Raw genomic sequence first — 17,120 nt, 5'->3', positions numbered from 1 at the left:
CCTTGTCGAGTTACATAAGATTCATTTTCTTGGCGTATCCTCGTAGTACTCGTCGTCGTGAACGCGTGGGTGCAAACGGATCATGATTTGGAGTTATAACGAAAGATATATTAATGAATAAAGTCGAGGGAAATATTGTAAATTTATTTATTTCTAGAATGCTCTAGGTTTTTGGAGCAAAATATGGTGGAGCCACGTGTGTGGCACAGATTAAAAGACAAAAGAGATATGCGATGGAGATGAAGGATAAATGAGAGAAATGAGGGGGATGTGAGGCCAATCGGAAGAGGAGAGAGAACTGAGGTGGCCAATCACGAAAGAAAGAAAGAAAGGAAGGAAAGAAGAAAGGAGGAGGAGAAGGGGAACCAAACCGGATTCCCCTTAACCTGCGAACCCGGTTGCAACCCATAGGTTTTCCGACAAAATTCATCGTTTTTCCGACAAATTGAGCCAACCTACCATTCCTAATCATCATCTCGACCTTTCCTCTAACATTTCCATATCAAATTTGAGGAGATTAGGTTTGGAATTGGGAAGAAATGAACCCATGGGGAATCTCGCCTTTATTTTCAGGCTCACTCACCCTTGTTTTTCACCTGTTGAAAGTTCGTATCGACGAGGATTCATGGCGAATCTTAGTATAGGTGGCTACCTTTGAGGGTATGATCTTTACCCACACTACTGTATTTTACTTATGCTCTAACCTCGTATGTGAAATGGGTTCATCCCCGCTCATAGCGCACTCTTGTCTTTAGGTACTTTTAGGTTTAAATTTATTCACATTTTCTATATCAATACACTTTATGGCTTTGTCACCTTCCAGGTGTCGGCCAGCACAACTCGATTCGAAGTCCTAGTGGACATTCCGGGTCGGACCTGTCAAAGCATATTCATAAAAAATTGGAGTTATAAGCAATGAGAATTTTTTGCAGGCACAATCTCATCAAAGATTCGTCGAAGGTCCAATTACAGCAACGGATTTTCGAAAAAGGTCACGCTTTACTTTGCACATTTTGTGGGATTTTAATGCAGAAATGATTTTCTTGAGTTGGTATGAGAAAATGGTCAGGTTATGATGCAGGGTCAGTCCAGTATAACTAGGAAGAATCCGACTTTTAATAGCTATTCGATTCTTGCATTTGCCAGTTCTTTTTCCAAATTTGTGGATTTGTTTTGTTCAATTTTAAGTGTTAAAATTTGTCGCCCTCTTTCTTTGTAGGTTTTGTTGTTCAAAATCTTGAGGTTTTTGCTTTGCTGTTCATCGATTATCTGTTAGAATTGTTAATTTTTGCTTCTATTTGGTTGGGTTCGAAATATTTTTCTACTCTTTTGATCTGTCTTTTACAAGAAAGTGTTGTATGTTTCTAGCGGCAAGGGTTTTGATTTTGAATTATTTGTTTTTTTTTTTTTTGTGCTGAGTTGGAGGGTGGATATTGCAAAATAATATAATCAGGTTGGAGGCCATTTGAAATCAACTGGGAGGGGAAAGGAGGGGGGGGTGTTCAGGTTTTGCGGATGGTCAAAGAAAAATAGTAGAGAAGGGATGGAAGAAAAATTTAGGATTAGGGGTACGAAAACAGAGGAAGGAAAGAAGAATGTGCGAGAGGGATGGGCTGAGTTCATTTGGACTATGTATTTTTTTTATTTTTCAAATTGATTTGGGGTTTTGTTTGGGTTTTGGGTTGTGATTTGGACTAATTTTTGCAATTTTAAAACCCTAGGGTCACACTTGCATAATGAAGTAGTGGATTGGAAAGTTAGCTTGAGGTCCATAACTTTGCATATTACTGAAGAAGCTACGGAAAGGAGAAAAATGAGAGTTTTTACCGATTTAGAAGATTTCTTTTGTGCGGTTGGATCATAAGTGTAACTGGATAATTCGATTGTCTTCTGATTTTGAGGAAATGGTGATTCTTCTTTTTTGCATTGTTGCCCTTTGTATACATCTGAGATTTTGGATTTAGTCAAATTAGGTGCTCAATCAATTGATTTAATGCCATTTACTTGCCTTTTTTATTTATTCTTTACCTTTTGTTATTCTGATGTAATTCGGTAAGTCATTCTTATTGGACGGTTATATTTTTCTCTTGATTTTGTTTGACATTATTATTTAATCAAGGACAACACTGTTTATACTCAAAAACTGATTAAATAAATTGTGTTTGTTTTTAATTTAAGAGCTGTGACGAAAAATAACTTATTGTCTTTTGAATCTCTATCCTTCAATAATATCAAAGGCCAGACATAGTTTATGTGCTGTATATTCAAATTATTGAAAATACAGAGCATAGCGCAGAAAAGAACCAGGAAACTGCTCTATTAAGTATTAACTGCATGAAATGCTGCACCACAGAAGACTGCACGAACATCTTTTATTGGATCTCCTTTTATATATAGGTAATAAGAAAAAATTATCCACCGTTGTGATAGCGGTAATTTCAGTAAGTGTTCGTAGTCATCATCCTATTGCTTTTGTGGAGGTTTAAAGCAAAACTGAAAGGTAGGATGCACATTTTCCATCCTTCTGGTGGATGAGAGGGGAAATGTTTTAGTTAAGGAAACTGGTAATTGTTCCATGATATATTCTCCTTTCCATTTCGTTTCTGACTTCCTTTTCTTCCTTTTCTGCCATTAGTTGTTAAACAGTCTCTTCATACGACTCTTGTTTTTTTAACATTTATGATTTTTGGTCAGTGTTTATTCCCTCTGGTGTCATCCACCCCACGTCCCCTCTTTGTTGTTGTCCATCAAAAGCAGTCTCATTTGAATGATGAAACATTAAGTTGGCATCTCAAGCAAACGGTATTTACCACTTACCCTTTAAATGAATTTTAAGATCAGCTCCCGTTCACGTTCATGTTGGTTTAACAATGTTGTATCATTCATCATATAGTTTCACAAAGATCGTGCATAATTCTTGCTGAAATGGTTCTTAATGTTCAGCTGTCTAAAAATAGTTCTTGAAATTGTATTTTACATTTGTGATCTTGATTACAACTTCCTTCTTGCATTTTGCATGTATATAGATAGTATCACCTATCGTATATATATATTTATAAATTTTACATGTTCTGTACAATTTTGAAACTTGCAATCTTTATGGATATATTTCCAAAATATTTTAAACACAAGTGGCAAAGCACGGACACATTTTCTAGTACTCTATACTAAAGTGGAATGAGAAAAACACTGTTCATAAGTAACTGTGTTTTGACGTTTTTACCCTTATTTTTAATGTTTTTGTGATCCTACTTCCTCTATAGTAAAATCCCCAAACTGCCTATAGGCATACGTGTTGACTCCCTGTATACAAGAAAACTATTTTGCACGCGTGGCGTTCTAGCGAAGATTTCTCCTCCACCGCTTCCTTCCTCTACACCGTTTCTTTTTTACTCCAATTCGAATCGAAACCAAAAAAAGCTCAGCCAAATGTTCACACCATCGAGACAAGAAATTGCACCGTGACATTTATCCAGATACTTCCAAACCCAAATCCCTATCTGCCCATCGAGATCAATTTCACCACCAGATTCCTAATGTTCAGCGAACCCAAAACTCACTCACTCTGTCAACAGGTTTTGTGGCCATCAGACACGTGTAACCCCTTGACCGGAACTCAATCTGCCCACCCAGAAAGAATGACCAAAAACCTGCTTGAGAAAAGCAGCAAATCGGCAAAGCAGTAGCTGGGGGAGGAAGAAGGGAATTTTCTTTTTAAAACCCTAGCCTAAACGACAACGTCTTGCTCTACGTTGTCTGTTCCACAATAGTAGTATTTTCATAGTTATCCTATCCTGAAATTTGATGATCTAATTCGACATTTTAGGTTTAAAATTGAGACGATTTGAGAAACGTTTGCGCTTGAGAAAGAGGCTGCAAAGAAATCGACCAAAGGAAAGGAAAAACACAAAATAGAAAACATTGGTTATTGGTTATAAAAATTGTACATTGCCCACCCAAGATAAAATTGTACGTGTATGCATCTGCTAATAGTGTTCAAATTTTCATTTGGTCTTTCTTTTTAATTAATTTGTGGACCAATTTTAGTTGCTAATCATTGTTGGAAAGATTAATTAGTCCCATTACTTGAGATAATAGGTGTGTTAAATTGTGGTTACAGTTTCAAACGTACAACAGAGCGTAGGCATCTTTGCTAGTTGACATATAAAACTCAATCTCCATCAAACTCACACCGTTAAAGCAACAAATGTAATAGGATTATTTTTACGGTGTTTTGTTCTTATATAGACATCACAATTATCTCAACCAGTATTAAGTAGTCTACCACTGGTGAATCAGTTGTTAATTAGTAACACTTGACACGAGAGAACAAGCAGCCCTTTTGTATGGAGTTTTGATTATTTATCAAATATAGCCAAAAATTAACTCTTAATTTCAAAATGTTACTTTTTATAAAAACTTTCAAATATATCCAAAATTTCCCTTAAATAGACACAAATATCCTCAAATTTAACAATTAAATAAATTAAAGGCATTTTAACTATTGTCATCTTAAGCTCCGGTCCAACTTCACCTTCACTTCTACACTCCACCATCACAACCCTATCCACTTTGACCCCTTCATTACTGACACTAAGCGCCGTTACGGTTACCGCAAATGGGAGCAACAGAATTTCTATCATGCCTTCAACGCCTTTTTTCTTACTAATATCATTTTTAGTTTTAAATATAAAAATAGTTTTTAAAGTTAATCCACATGTCGTTATATGATTGTATTTGTGAGATCCAATGCCACATCATCTCACTAACAGAGCAATTGACATATTTTTCATGAAAAAACTAAAATGATCACGATAGACAAATTCAAATAAAGACTAAAATGATTCACGACATACAATTTCAAGAACATTACTATTGATTATTATTAATGGTTAAAGACAATATTAAGGAGTTATATCAATGTCACGAATCATTTTGGCTAAAAGGCTTTTAATTTATTTGATTGTTAAATTTAAGGGTATTTGTGTCTATTTAAGTGGAATTTTGTATATATTTGAAAAATTTTATAAAAAAAAGACATTTTTGTAATTAAGAGTTAATTTTTTGTTATATTTGATAAATACTCTTTTGTATGCCTATCGACTCCAAAACGTCGAATTTCCAAGTGCCGCTTCAGTTCATAGCACGAAATGGCTCTAAACCCTGCATCCCTCTCACTCACTCGTAAAATCCCGTTCCTAAACCGGTTCGTTGGTTGTTCTCGTAGACCCTCTTTGCATTCTTGTACTGTGTCTAGGATTGCAGCAAATCCAGTTCAAATAAGGGGCTTTAGGAGATCTTCTATGTGCCAGTCCCACTCATTTGCCCTGAATTCCGGCATTGAAGTCGGGCTTAAGGACTTGGGTCGTTCTGAAATAGGTTTTAGGCTACTGGGTTATGACCGGTTTCGTCTCTCGGTTGTTTCCGATGGTGGGTCGGGTGGAACTGGTGGAGGCGGCAGCTCTGGTGATGGAAACTATGGCGGCGGAGGTGACGGCGGTGCAAACAGTGAAGGCGGTGGTCGTGATGAAAACAATTGGTCATTGCTTTCGTGGTAACCTTATTTTCAAATTTCAATGTCCAAGCTTTTGTTGCATTGATGTGTATTTTCTAATGATAGCTACAACATTACTTTTGACTGTATAAAACGAAGAATTGAACCTTCTGTACATTTGTAATGAAACAATTCCAATTTCAAAGAATAAAATATAAGATGAAAGTTTAACGGTTAGCGGGATAAAAAGCTTAGAGCCTTTAGTTGAATTTTGGTAAGTATGCAGTTTAAAATGCTCAAGCTTTGTACATTACTCAATATCCTGCATAGTCTTCGACTTGATTCACTTGGATTAAAGAAGCCAATAAATAAGATAGTGCTGACTGCTTGGATTGGTAACAAATTACTTAGGCGTCTTCAATGCAACAAGCATACGATGATATAAACACTTTGGTTGCATATGTATCAAATTTTATGTATACTAACACCTGGTCTTATGTTCAATCCTGAGGATAGAATTAGAATTATGAACTTTTTTCTCAGCTAATCAGTCAGAAAATAAAGTTCCTGTTCAGCATTACCAGCTTGGATTTTGTATATTTTCAGGTATTTGGATCTTCTTGCAAAGTATCCTGTTGCAACAAAAGCTCTGACATCTGCCCTTTTAACTCTTACTGGGGATATAGTCTGCCAGGTAATGTTCCTGTAGTTTCCATTAACAAAATTTGTTGAATGGTTTATCTTTCTTTCTCTGTTTTTCTGTGTTATCTTCAACTTGCATTTCAACATCCTTGGTATGCATTTTTTGTTCAAGATTGCATATATTTTCCTTATTTTTTGTTGTCACTCAAGTATACTTGTACTGGTATAATGTTGTCATCTTACTCTAGGGATTTGTGGATTTTGGGGATGGGGATTAGGGTTGTGGTGTGGTCCCAAGGTAGTTCTGCATACTTGAGTGGGAAACAAGGGTTAAAGGGGGTTTAAGATTCATGTTTCTTTCCCCAAATAGATAATGTGTCGTTGAAAATTTTATAACAAGGCAGCTTGGAGAAAGCACTTTCATGTGTCTAGAAGACAAGTTCATCTGATACTGATAGTTTGTATTCAGCACTCTTAGTTCAAAAATGTTGTTTTAGTCTACTGAAGTGGTCTAGAACCAAACTAGGAATTAATGGGGACTATTAGACATCATGTGATTCTGACAAAAAAGAAACAAAAAACTGTTATCAGGGTGGACGGCTGAGTTGGCAAATTAGATTTGATTTATAAAGAAGAAAATTGGAAGAACAAAGAACGAAGAAGATAAAACTTGATGGGGACAAAACTAATGCTATGATCTCTGTTCCAACAATGGATTAGCTTTGCAAATCTGATTTGGTGCTTGCTAGAACTACATATGTTGAACCCTTGATCTCAGTCAGCTACACAGTTATCCTTATGATTTGGAAATAACATACTGAAGTTTATTTGAACTGGGACTGGTGATCCTAGATTATTCTGTTAGAGTGGTGTTACTTGTTACTTGAGATGCTCAATTTTCTTGTTGTATATCATCTCTCAAATCAAGCTGACTAAGTAGCTGCCTCAAGACCATGGCATTGCATTGGCTCAATCGCCTTTCAAAAGACTAAAGTTTTTCACATGTTGTAATGTTGAAACTTTGAGTGGTTTCTGGTGTGCACAATTATGTACGATTTGTAAGTTATTATACTGAGGGTTGTACCATTTGCAAAATGGTAGTTATCACTTATATTTATGTGATCATACTGTATTCTCTCAGAGTATGACAATGCTAATGTGATTCTTTGCCCCAGCTTGTCATTGATAAAGCTCCGTACCTGGACCTGAAAAGAACGTTCTTGTTTACCCTGTTGGGGCTGGTGTTAGTAGGTCCGACGTTGCATTTCTGGTAACAATTCAAAATTCCATCTGTAAGCCGGAAGTTTAGAATCATCATTATAGTACTGCTTTCATTATTATTGTTATTATTTAAAAACAGATAAGAATAGGATACGAACTTTAGAAACGCACAGTAACTGTCAACTGATATGAATGTATGGGTACATCTTTCTGGTACAAAATTTTAATGTCTGTTCCATCCCTCCTGTACGGCAAGCAGTTTAATTTATCATATGGCATTTTTCACACCATCAGGTTCCCTGGAAAAAATCTAAAATTACATTGGATTTGTAAATAAGTAACCTATCTAATTTCATGGTAATTTTTCATTGTTTCTATGTGTATTTCCTTCTTTGTCATGTTTTGCTCTTGTACGTTTTCATTACACCACCTTTTGTCATTAGGTATTTGTATCTAAGCAAACTGGTAACGATGCCTGGAGCATCAGGTGCATTCCTGCGTCTCGTACTTGATCAGGTGACCTCAAATTCTCATTTGAGGTTATTAAATTTCATGACAAGTGATAGTTATTTTTTCAAATATAACACTGTCTTGTAACTTTCGGGTTAATGTTGCTGCAGTTTCTTTTTGCTCCTATATTCATTGGAGTTTTCTTATCAACATTGATGACGCTGGAGGGAAAACGTTCACAAGTTGTACCCAAGCTTCAACAGGTGGTGTTAAAAGAATCGAATCTATTTGCTTTGAAACCTAATGGAATGATTGTATTTACTTTTGTAAATTTGCATACAAACTACATTTGTTAATATGAAGTATCTGTTTGCGTAGGAGTGGTTTTCTGCTGTGCTAGCTAATTGGCAACTGTGGATACCTTTCCAATTTCTTAACTTTCGGTTTGTCCCACAGCAATTCCAGGTTAGAATGGTATAAAAAAGTTATACATATTTTATGGCTCCTAGACAGAATATGCTTAGGGATATTATTTGGGATATGATAAAGTTTCAGACTGAAGATGCCTAACTGCCCCCGACATCTAATAGTGCCTGCAAGGAGCCAATAGTCTCAACGCACGGGTTTCTTGGTGTCACAGAAGGGACTCTCTTTCTGCCTCTTGATGTTGTTTTGTTTTCCTATTCTTAAACGCGATATACACAAGAAGTTAAAGCCGGTTGCACCCTCCATTATAAACGGATATCAGCCAAACCTGGCTCTGATACCACTTCTTGTGAATATTGTCTTAAATGGGAAAAACAGAATGAACAAGGAAAGCGAAAACAAAATAACCAAGATGAATAACGGATGTATCACAATTAGAAAAGTTTAGTTAGTACAAAAGCTGGTTTTCCATATTAGAAGCTATACACGTAAACTTCTTGTTCACGTAATTTTCATTCAGCCTAGACTGGAATGATCCAGTCTACCTGAGAGGACATAAACTGGATTATACTTGAGCTTGTTTAAAGATCAAAAACTAGGCAAGAAAAGACTGAAATTTGATGGCATGCTGTGATCGAAAGTAAATTCGGTGTACAGGAAAATGGATGGGATACCTAGTGTAAAACTGGATTGAAACGAATTAGGTGTGCGATTAGAATTTAGAACCCTCATGGAGTTATGTTAATGAGTTTCATTTCGAAAGCTGGCTTCTTATTATTTGTTTTTCAACTTACGGGAATTTTATTACAAGTCTTTGGCTTTTTTGTAAACTACTTATTTTCCAGTTTCATTCGGGAATCCTCTCGTTTTATTTTTGCTTAGTACTGTTTTTGTTTTTGTGTTTCCAGGTCCTTACTGCTAACTTTATATCTTTGACATGGAATGTTATCCTATCATTCAAAGCTCACAAAGAGGTTCTTCAAAATTAGGTATGTTCAAATCTGGTGTTGTAGCTCGACGTTTTTATGGGCTCGTTTGGGAAGCACTTCAAGTGTTTTTCTTGGATTAGCTTGCATTTTTACTAAGAATTTATTTCAATTTCCGTAAGAGTGCTTTCACCCAAGAGAGAGAGATTTAAAACAAGGTTTTGGGGTTTAGCACAATAAGACCATCTTCAAAGAAATGCCAAATTATAACAGTCAAGTTGTAATTGATGGCTAATGTGACAATTTAAAGTCTTATGTCAAATTTTGTACTTCTCCAATCAAATTGTCAAATGTTATTTTCTTATTAAAATAGAGCTTTAAATGTTGTAATTATTCAAAAGAGGTGGATTGTCTGCCCTCCCATTTCCATACTCTTCCCACCCCCTCCTGTTTTGTGTGATCACAGTTAAACCACGTCAACATTTTATATTCATATTACTTTTTGTTTTATTATTTTTATAAAAAAAATCAATATAAAATATTGATGTGGCTTAACCGTGACCACACAAACAGAAGGGGATGGGAAGAGTATGGAAGTGGGAGGGCAGGCAATCTACCTCCTATTAAAAAACGGTTGAAACAAAATTTTTATTAATTAAATTGCTAGTGGAATAAGGGACCCATCATTAAAATTAATTAAAAATAAATTTTATATTGATGTCAAATTTAACTTTTAATCACAAAGTCTTTAAATCCAATCAACAAGTAACACTTGAGTTGGAAAGATTTTGATGTCAAATATGCATAGTGGCATTCCACTTAGGATTTTGATCTCCCTTGGAGAAGCTCTATGCTATTGTAACCGAGTTGTTATTCTCTATAATGCAGGTCTCAAGAGAGATCACACGAGGAGTACGCAAAGTTCATCGAACCTTGCTAAATTCATTGGTTTATGGGCAGCGTGTTTGGTTTATTGTTCATATATTCGCATAGCATCATCTTATAAGCTTGCAAAACACTGGAGATTATCGATAAACAAGATCAACTAAGGGCGATTAAAATCAACAAATATAACATATTATTTTATTTTTATATTATTTATACTTTAAAGTAATGGTAATTTAAGTTTTATTATGCAAAAAAAAACTTATTATTCAACATGAAAAATTTAATTAAAAATAGAAAAATATAATAAAGGAATGAGATTACTAATGATATTTAGGATCTGATATGATATGAATCCGATTAGCATCAGATATGGATTGACTAGTTAGATCCGATGGTTCAAATTGAATTCCGCTAATCCGAGAATAAATGAATTGGAATATGAATCAAGGCAGAAGCAATCCGAATCCAATCCGTGGTCTAATATAATATAACCCCTACACTACTGAAGATGAAATAAAATAACCGAGACTGCATGGCGAAAAATAATATTGCGGCGGGCCACTCTTGAGGCCTCCAATGCTGGAGTTAGGACTTTAGGTGAGGGTTGACCAGAATCAATTGAAGCATGAGCTCAGCAAGCATCGTGAAGGGATTCAAAGGGAAGCAATTGTGTATTATTATTACTCCACACTAAATTAACGTACAAACTCCAATAATAGATGAGTTTACATTATCACCATCTATCTCTTAATTTTATAATATTTCTCTTGAAGAAGTCGAATGTCCAAATTTCCTCTCTCCCCCGCCCATTTTTCATTAATCCCACAGTTGCAAAGTTGAAACCATAGGGGCCAAAATGGAAAATGATTCAACCTGTAGGACCAAATTATAAACTCCACTTCTTGTCCATGTTGTGACTTTTATCATTGGAAGTTGAAGCCTTAAGCCTTCTTTGGTATTAAAGATTTGATTGGAACGGATAACCTCCAAATTCAAGGTACATTGAGGGTGAAGGAGAATGATTTTTCATCTTGCGATGATTATAAGGGGATTTGACATGAACGAAACTTCTCCCTTCTAACCCTCCCATTTTGCGACGATTACAAGTTTTCTTAGTGAGTAATTCATCTCTTACCTCCAAATTTGCCATAATTTTTTCATTTCCTTCAACATACCTTGAATATCCCCAAAGTAATACCTTAAACGTTGGCTTTTTGGCAGGCTCATTACTTGATCTAGAAGCAAACTTGTTTATGAAGAAGCTGAACTAACCTTTATATAAAGATCTAAAAGTGTATAACTAATCACATCAAAAGCTAAAGGAAATAGGAACTGAAAACAAGGATAGTTTCGATCAGATGACAAATAATTCTAAACCTCTGTAACTGGGGAATCAGAAATAAGACCGGGATCAACCATATTGAAGAAGACGTACCATAGTCTGATTCCATGTTGAACCGGATTGAAACGAACCTGCAAATTTCAACTACGCTGAACGAACATCCCTGTCCATGTTAGCATACGACCATGACAAGCTGAAAACCACTGTAGTGCCTTACCACACTGACCACACTATGATGGCAAGTTCCAGATAGAATGAACCTCTTACCAATGTATTTTATCCACCACGCACGCTGACTGCTTCTCCTTTGAGGAAACAAACTGTATGGTGCATGATCAAACACTACTTAACACTGCATGGGTGTGGAAGGAAATAATGTTAGCAGAAAGAATGCTGGAAGTAGGAGTTCAAATCGAGTGAAAATAGTACCTGACATATGAGTCTTTACGTTTGTTCATATGAATTTCTTTCCACTTTGATACATTAAAAGAATTTGAAATGCTAGATCCAAAAAATTCTGTTTCTGTGCACAAATATTCTCTCGTATTACAGAAAGTGAAAAGAGTACATTTCCACTCGGCAACATGAAAATTGAAGCCATAATATAGATGAAAATCAAGATGCCCTGTATGAGCTATGAAACTGCATATTGCTGTAAATGTTTAGTTCTTTTCTTGTTCTTCAGTTTTCGAAACGCACATGACTCTATTTGTCTAATTCTCTCCCTACTAACTCCCATCAGCTCCCCTATCTCTTGCAATGTCTTCATCCTTCCATCCTCCAATCCAAACCTCCATCTGACAACCTGCTTCTCTCTAGGATTGAGACTATCTAGTACCTTCTCCAAATCCTGTTTCATAAACTTTTTCATCAGCAGATCTTCTGCTGTTTCTGCGTCGGGATCTGAGATTACTTCCTGTGAAGAACAACATGAAATCATCAGAAAAGGAGCACACAAAAGGTGACAAAATGTTGGATAAAAATTTCCGTTTCATTGGATGTAGAGAGGACAGACCGAAGGTTTAAAATTCAGGTTAATTCCAATTTTCTGGTCCAGAGATCTAGGGGCTTTTGGAGTCAGTAATACAGCAGAAAGCCTTTTCATTGATAGCCCTGTTGCCTCTGCAACTTCTTCATCATTAGGATGTCTTCCATTTAAACTATACAATTGCTTTTTGGCCTCTTTAACTCTATACGTCGCCTCCACCATGTGAAACTGTTTTACCAAAATATTGTAAATGTAAAGAGTATTAAAAACATGAAGCACTAACATACACAAATTCAGCAGGAATGTGATGTGGGGTCCCAACAATTCTACCATCACGAGCCATGATACCAAATAGGAAGCACAGGGTAAAAGAAATTTATGAAGGTAAAACTCACGGGTAAGCGAATTGTTCTGGACTGGTCGGAAAGAGATTTTCGAACAGCCTGTTTAATCCACCAGTGTGCATAGGTTGAGAACTTAAAACCCTTTGAAGCGTCAAATTTCTCTGCACCTCTTACAAGGCCTCGACATCCTTGCTGAAAGTCAATAACCAAGAATAAGTACTCAAAGGTGGCAAGACTTGAAGAAAATAGTTTTTTTTCATCCTTTGGGGAGAGTAATTTTATATTAAAAACAAAATACACACACACACACACACACACACAAATATAAATACATACATATATACATACACACACACACACACACACACACACACACACACACATATATATATATATATATATATATATATTACAATATATGGGTTGGATCAGAGTAGAGGACATCCATTTTTTACACACTTTGTAGAGCTCAATCCGTAACTTTTTCAAGGATCCAAATTGACTATATTTCAATTGATTCATAGATCATCCTTGAAAAATATTAGACAAATCCAAAACCATTAAAACATTCATTTGTAGTAAAGAAAATGGACGATACGGTTCAGGAAGGAAACTCTAAAATGACTATCATTTAATCCAACGGTCATAACGTTGTGGATTTGGGTGACTTTGGTAGACATGATCTTTGAGAAAGACCTAAAAGATAGACGGTTGGATCGTTGAAATACATTACAAAGTGAGCCATACAGAGTGCGTGTCAAAATGTATGTCAAAAAATGGGTACCCCCAATCCTAACCCATTATATATATCTATGATGACAAAGATAAAACCATACCTGCACAAGATCTTGAAGATTCATCCCAGATCCCTGATAATTTTTTGCAATTGATATAACAAGCCTTATGTTGCTCTTGATCATTTTGTCTTTGCACAGAATACCACAGTTTACACGCTTCCTCAAAGTCTTCTGATCAACTCCTGCTGCTGCAGCCCATTGTGCAATGGTGGGCTGCCTGCCACATCTTTGCGTAAGCTCCTCCTGCAGCTTTTCCAGTTTCAGTAGTTCCTGAAAATAGTCAAATTAACTCTAAATATTCCAAGAACGTTTTCTTTAATGCCTGCATATTTCTTGAACTATACGTGCAGTTGAAACTCTTAATGTCTTTTTACTTCTACTTGTAAACTATTACAACGACTTTACTATTTCCCTACTTCTACTTGTGTTCTATTACTACTTCTACGTGCATTTAACTTTCTAGGACTGAACAATTTCCTTGAAATTTTCCCCTTTTTCATCCATGACATGATAACATACTATATCAATCAAAATCCATGCTTAATTGTAATCCAAAGCTTCCCAGCAAAAGCCTTATACAGTTATACTCTTCGAATTTAATTCTATGAAATACATGAACAGGAAAAGTAACTTCCTAAAACGTTGGCCATAAACAATTTTTAGTGAATCTATCAACAGATTACATATCAACCCATGGGTGTAGTATATTTTAGCCTCCGTGATAACCCACATAATTAGACAAAATGTTAGCTAGACATTAAGTCATACTTAAACCAGGAAAGGGCATTTAATTCTATGAAATACATGAACAGGAAAAGTAACTTCCTAAAACGTTGGCCATAAACAATTTTTAGTGAATCTATCAATAGATTACATATGTTGGGTGTAGTATATTTTAGCCTCCATCATAACCCACATAATTAGACGAAATGTTAGCTAGACATTAAGTCATACTTAAACCAGGAAAGGGTATTGTGTGCATGGTTCATTTTTAAACCACTGCAAAATGGAAGTATATTTGTGAGTAGTTCAGTGAAGGATCTTCTTTACATTATTGAACTTTCTATTAGCGTGGATGCGACCTTATCAGCTACAAAAAGGGTAAACAAACTTTTTCATTCATTTTTTTATTTGTTATTAGATCGTCTGAGGGTGCAAGGGTGCAGTATCAATGAAGATTGCAAGGAGTAGTTGATATATTTCATAAGAAACAAGGTGGATTCAAAACTCTCACGATGACACTAGTAGTACCTGAATTCCTGCAGAAAGCTCAATTTCTTCGTTCGCAGTAAGAAGCCGAGATGTGTGGGTAGTAGATCTCAAGTAACGCAAGGGATCAGAGTGGTCTATTTCTTGTACTGAAGAACGCTTTTTTCTAGTGGTTGAACCAGACTTCACAGACACAACACTTGCAGCAGCCTTTTCTGCTGCTTTTGATCTTCTGGCCTTCCTTTCGGTTTGACGACTCGATTTTGCCGTTATACCCTTGGAAAGTTGCTCCTGCAGAAGTTCAAATTCTTCATTTGTTCGCTCCACTTCTTCCGACTCTTTTTCTGCATATTGAATGAAATGGTCTTCCAAAAATGCAGTTTCAGCTCCCATGGAAGCTCCTACTCTAACCTGTTCAGTTTCTATATGCTGAGCCCAATTGAAATGCAAAGCATTAGTCTCTGGAGAAACTGGAGATGAAATTTCTGGTTTAGCAGAGTGAATAGTGCTAACCAGCATAGCCACATCCTTTGCAACCTTCAGAGCTGCTTTTGCAAGAGTAACAGCTTCAGCGGCAGCAGCTGCTATTACAGCCTCTTCACTCGTAAGAAGAGTTTCTGTAGCTAAAGTTGATCCAAAATTCGCCTGATGATATCCACCCAATTTAATTAGAGTTGTAAGCTCAACATCCTTCATGCATAAAAAATCAAACGGGGAAAGAAAATACTGGAATCCTAAACTCTAAACCCAAAATAGAGCATGCGATCTGAATTTGTCATTGCAAGTATGTGATGAACAAGTGAAGGTGGCTAGGCCACAGCAGCTAAAACATGTTCAAAAACTATCTGAGAACCCAACCATAATCCATGTCAAATTTTTAGAACGTTTTTTGTTATTTAATTGAATGAATGCAAACCTAGTTTGTGTAATTTATCTATTACCCGAGAATCATGTGAATCTGGCAGGCATTTAACTAAACATTCTCGATTAGTAACTACTACCTCAGTGGGAGGATCAATTGCCCCTGTGTATGTCCACGGTCTACTTGAAGCCAAAGAATCGGAATTAAATTCTAAGGAAGGTAGTCTGAGCTTCTCCATATCAAGCACTGTAGTTGTTGCTGTTGATGTTGAACGCGGTGTAGTGGATAAGATATATTGTGCCCGGAAACACAGAGGATCTCTAGTTTTTGCTGCATATTTCAACCAATAAATCATAAGGAAAAGTTGCATACCGTTGGAATATCACAGAAAAGAAAAACCAATTCAAATCTCCTCTGTTCTCCAACTCTAAACAATAAGCCGGCGGGATGGTCAATGGGTGCCCATGGATACTCCGTATATCACTATCAGCACCGTCACCAACACAAACACCACCACTCACCACCACAATTAAAACATTGAACACTTGAATGTGCCTCCACTTAGCTAATGAGTATCCATTGACCATCACTAAAGCCCGGCCTTCCACGACTACATCTTGTTATGGAGTATCCAACAGAAGTATAAATTTTCAACCAAAAAAAAATCATCACAATATATATATATATATATATATGTCATACTATTACATGAAATTTCGATGTAAAACAGCAAGGTTGCACAGGTGAGACAGTAGAGCAATCAAATGAAATGGGCAAAAAAAGTAACAAGAATGCAGAATGTAATTCAAAGGATTGAAACCTTGGAAGCCACTGTCCTTAAACAATTCATCACAGAAAAGGGTATGGTGGGTCCTGAGGACTGTGCGCTTGGTGGCCATGACTCCTCCTCCAACGGCGGCGGCCCTCCTCTTCTGCTTCTTGGTATTCTTCTGGTCACTTGCTGGGTGGACCCCAACGAGATGGAGTGGGGTGAGAAATGAGGCATTGGGAAGGGCGTGTTTGTGGGAAGGACAGAATCCAACGGCTGCGGACGACGACGACGATGATGAAATTGATAAGACTGACATGTCTTTCTTCTTGTCTTCTCGTTCTTCTTCTTCTACACATAAAGCTTCAAAGGCATTGGCATGGAGTCAGTGAGTCTCAGTCAGTCGCTTGAGCGCGAAACAGAGGAAGAAGGAATTGGAGATGGAGATGGAAGCGAGAGAGGAAGAGAGAAAGAGAGGGAGGGAGAGAGAGAGTGAGCGGTTTTCTTATCCACTAGGATTTGGAGTTTTGAACCACCCAAAACCAAAAACATACGGATACCGGTGTTAATTGTTAAAAGGTTAATCTCAGTTTCCTATTACGAAGTCTCTTCATTTTCAATATTTAATATATGAAGTTTTTTTTATTGGTATCTAAAATTATAATTTTGGGACACTTTCATACATTCATTAAGGTTGCTATTAAATCAGCCGTTAACTGGTAATGTGGCTCTCACGTGGATAATGACTAGGCGACAAGTGTC

General features: G+C 36.5%; 2 protein-coding genes across 5 annotated transcripts; one reads left to right on the top strand and one right to left on the bottom strand.

Moving 5' to 3' along the window:
* The first annotated feature begins 5,086 nt into the window (after positions 1-5,086).
* On the top strand, positions 5,087-10,273 carry LOC126600348 (protein sym-1-like). Its single transcript, XM_050266937.1, has 8 exons — positions 5,087-5,554; positions 6,101-6,188; positions 7,312-7,406; positions 7,801-7,873; positions 7,978-8,070; positions 8,186-8,272; positions 9,142-9,222; positions 10,048-10,273. The coding sequence occupies exons 1-7, from the start codon at positions 5,151-5,153 to the stop codon at positions 9,220-9,222; spliced, it is 921 nt and encodes a 306-aa protein (XP_050122894.1). The 5' UTR covers positions 5,087-5,150; the 3' UTR covers positions 10,048-10,273.
* A 1,565-nt stretch (positions 10,274-11,838) lies between these two features.
* On the bottom strand, positions 11,839-16,906 carry LOC126600346 (RNA polymerase sigma factor sigB-like). 4 transcript variants are annotated; one of them, XM_050266933.1, is made up of 8 exons: positions 16,410-16,906; positions 15,726-15,919; positions 15,241-15,372; positions 14,770-15,156; positions 13,558-13,788; positions 12,773-12,913; positions 12,405-12,605; positions 11,839-12,305 (listed from the first exon to the last, which is right to left on the bottom strand). In XM_050266933.1, the coding sequence occupies exons 1-8, from the start codon at positions 16,675-16,677 to the stop codon at positions 12,024-12,026; spliced, it is 1,836 nt and encodes a 611-aa protein (XP_050122890.1). In that variant the 5' UTR covers positions 16,678-16,906; the 3' UTR covers positions 11,839-12,023. The 4 variants fall into 4 exon arrangements, with proteins under 4 accessions (XP_050122890.1, XP_050122892.1, XP_050122891.1 ...); XM_050266935.1 differs by having other exon boundaries at positions 13,558-13,761; XM_050266934.1 differs by having other exon boundaries at positions 15,729-15,919; positions 16,410-16,905.
* Between the last annotated feature and the right edge of the window lie 214 nt (positions 16,907-17,120).

This window comes from Malus sylvestris, chromosome 14, assembly GCF_916048215.2.
Source record: "Malus sylvestris chromosome 14, drMalSylv7.2, whole genome shotgun sequence".
NCBI classification, from domain to species: Eukaryota; Viridiplantae; Streptophyta; class Magnoliopsida; order Rosales; family Rosaceae; genus Malus; species Malus sylvestris.
This window is presented reverse-complemented; position numbering and strand designations above follow the sequence as displayed.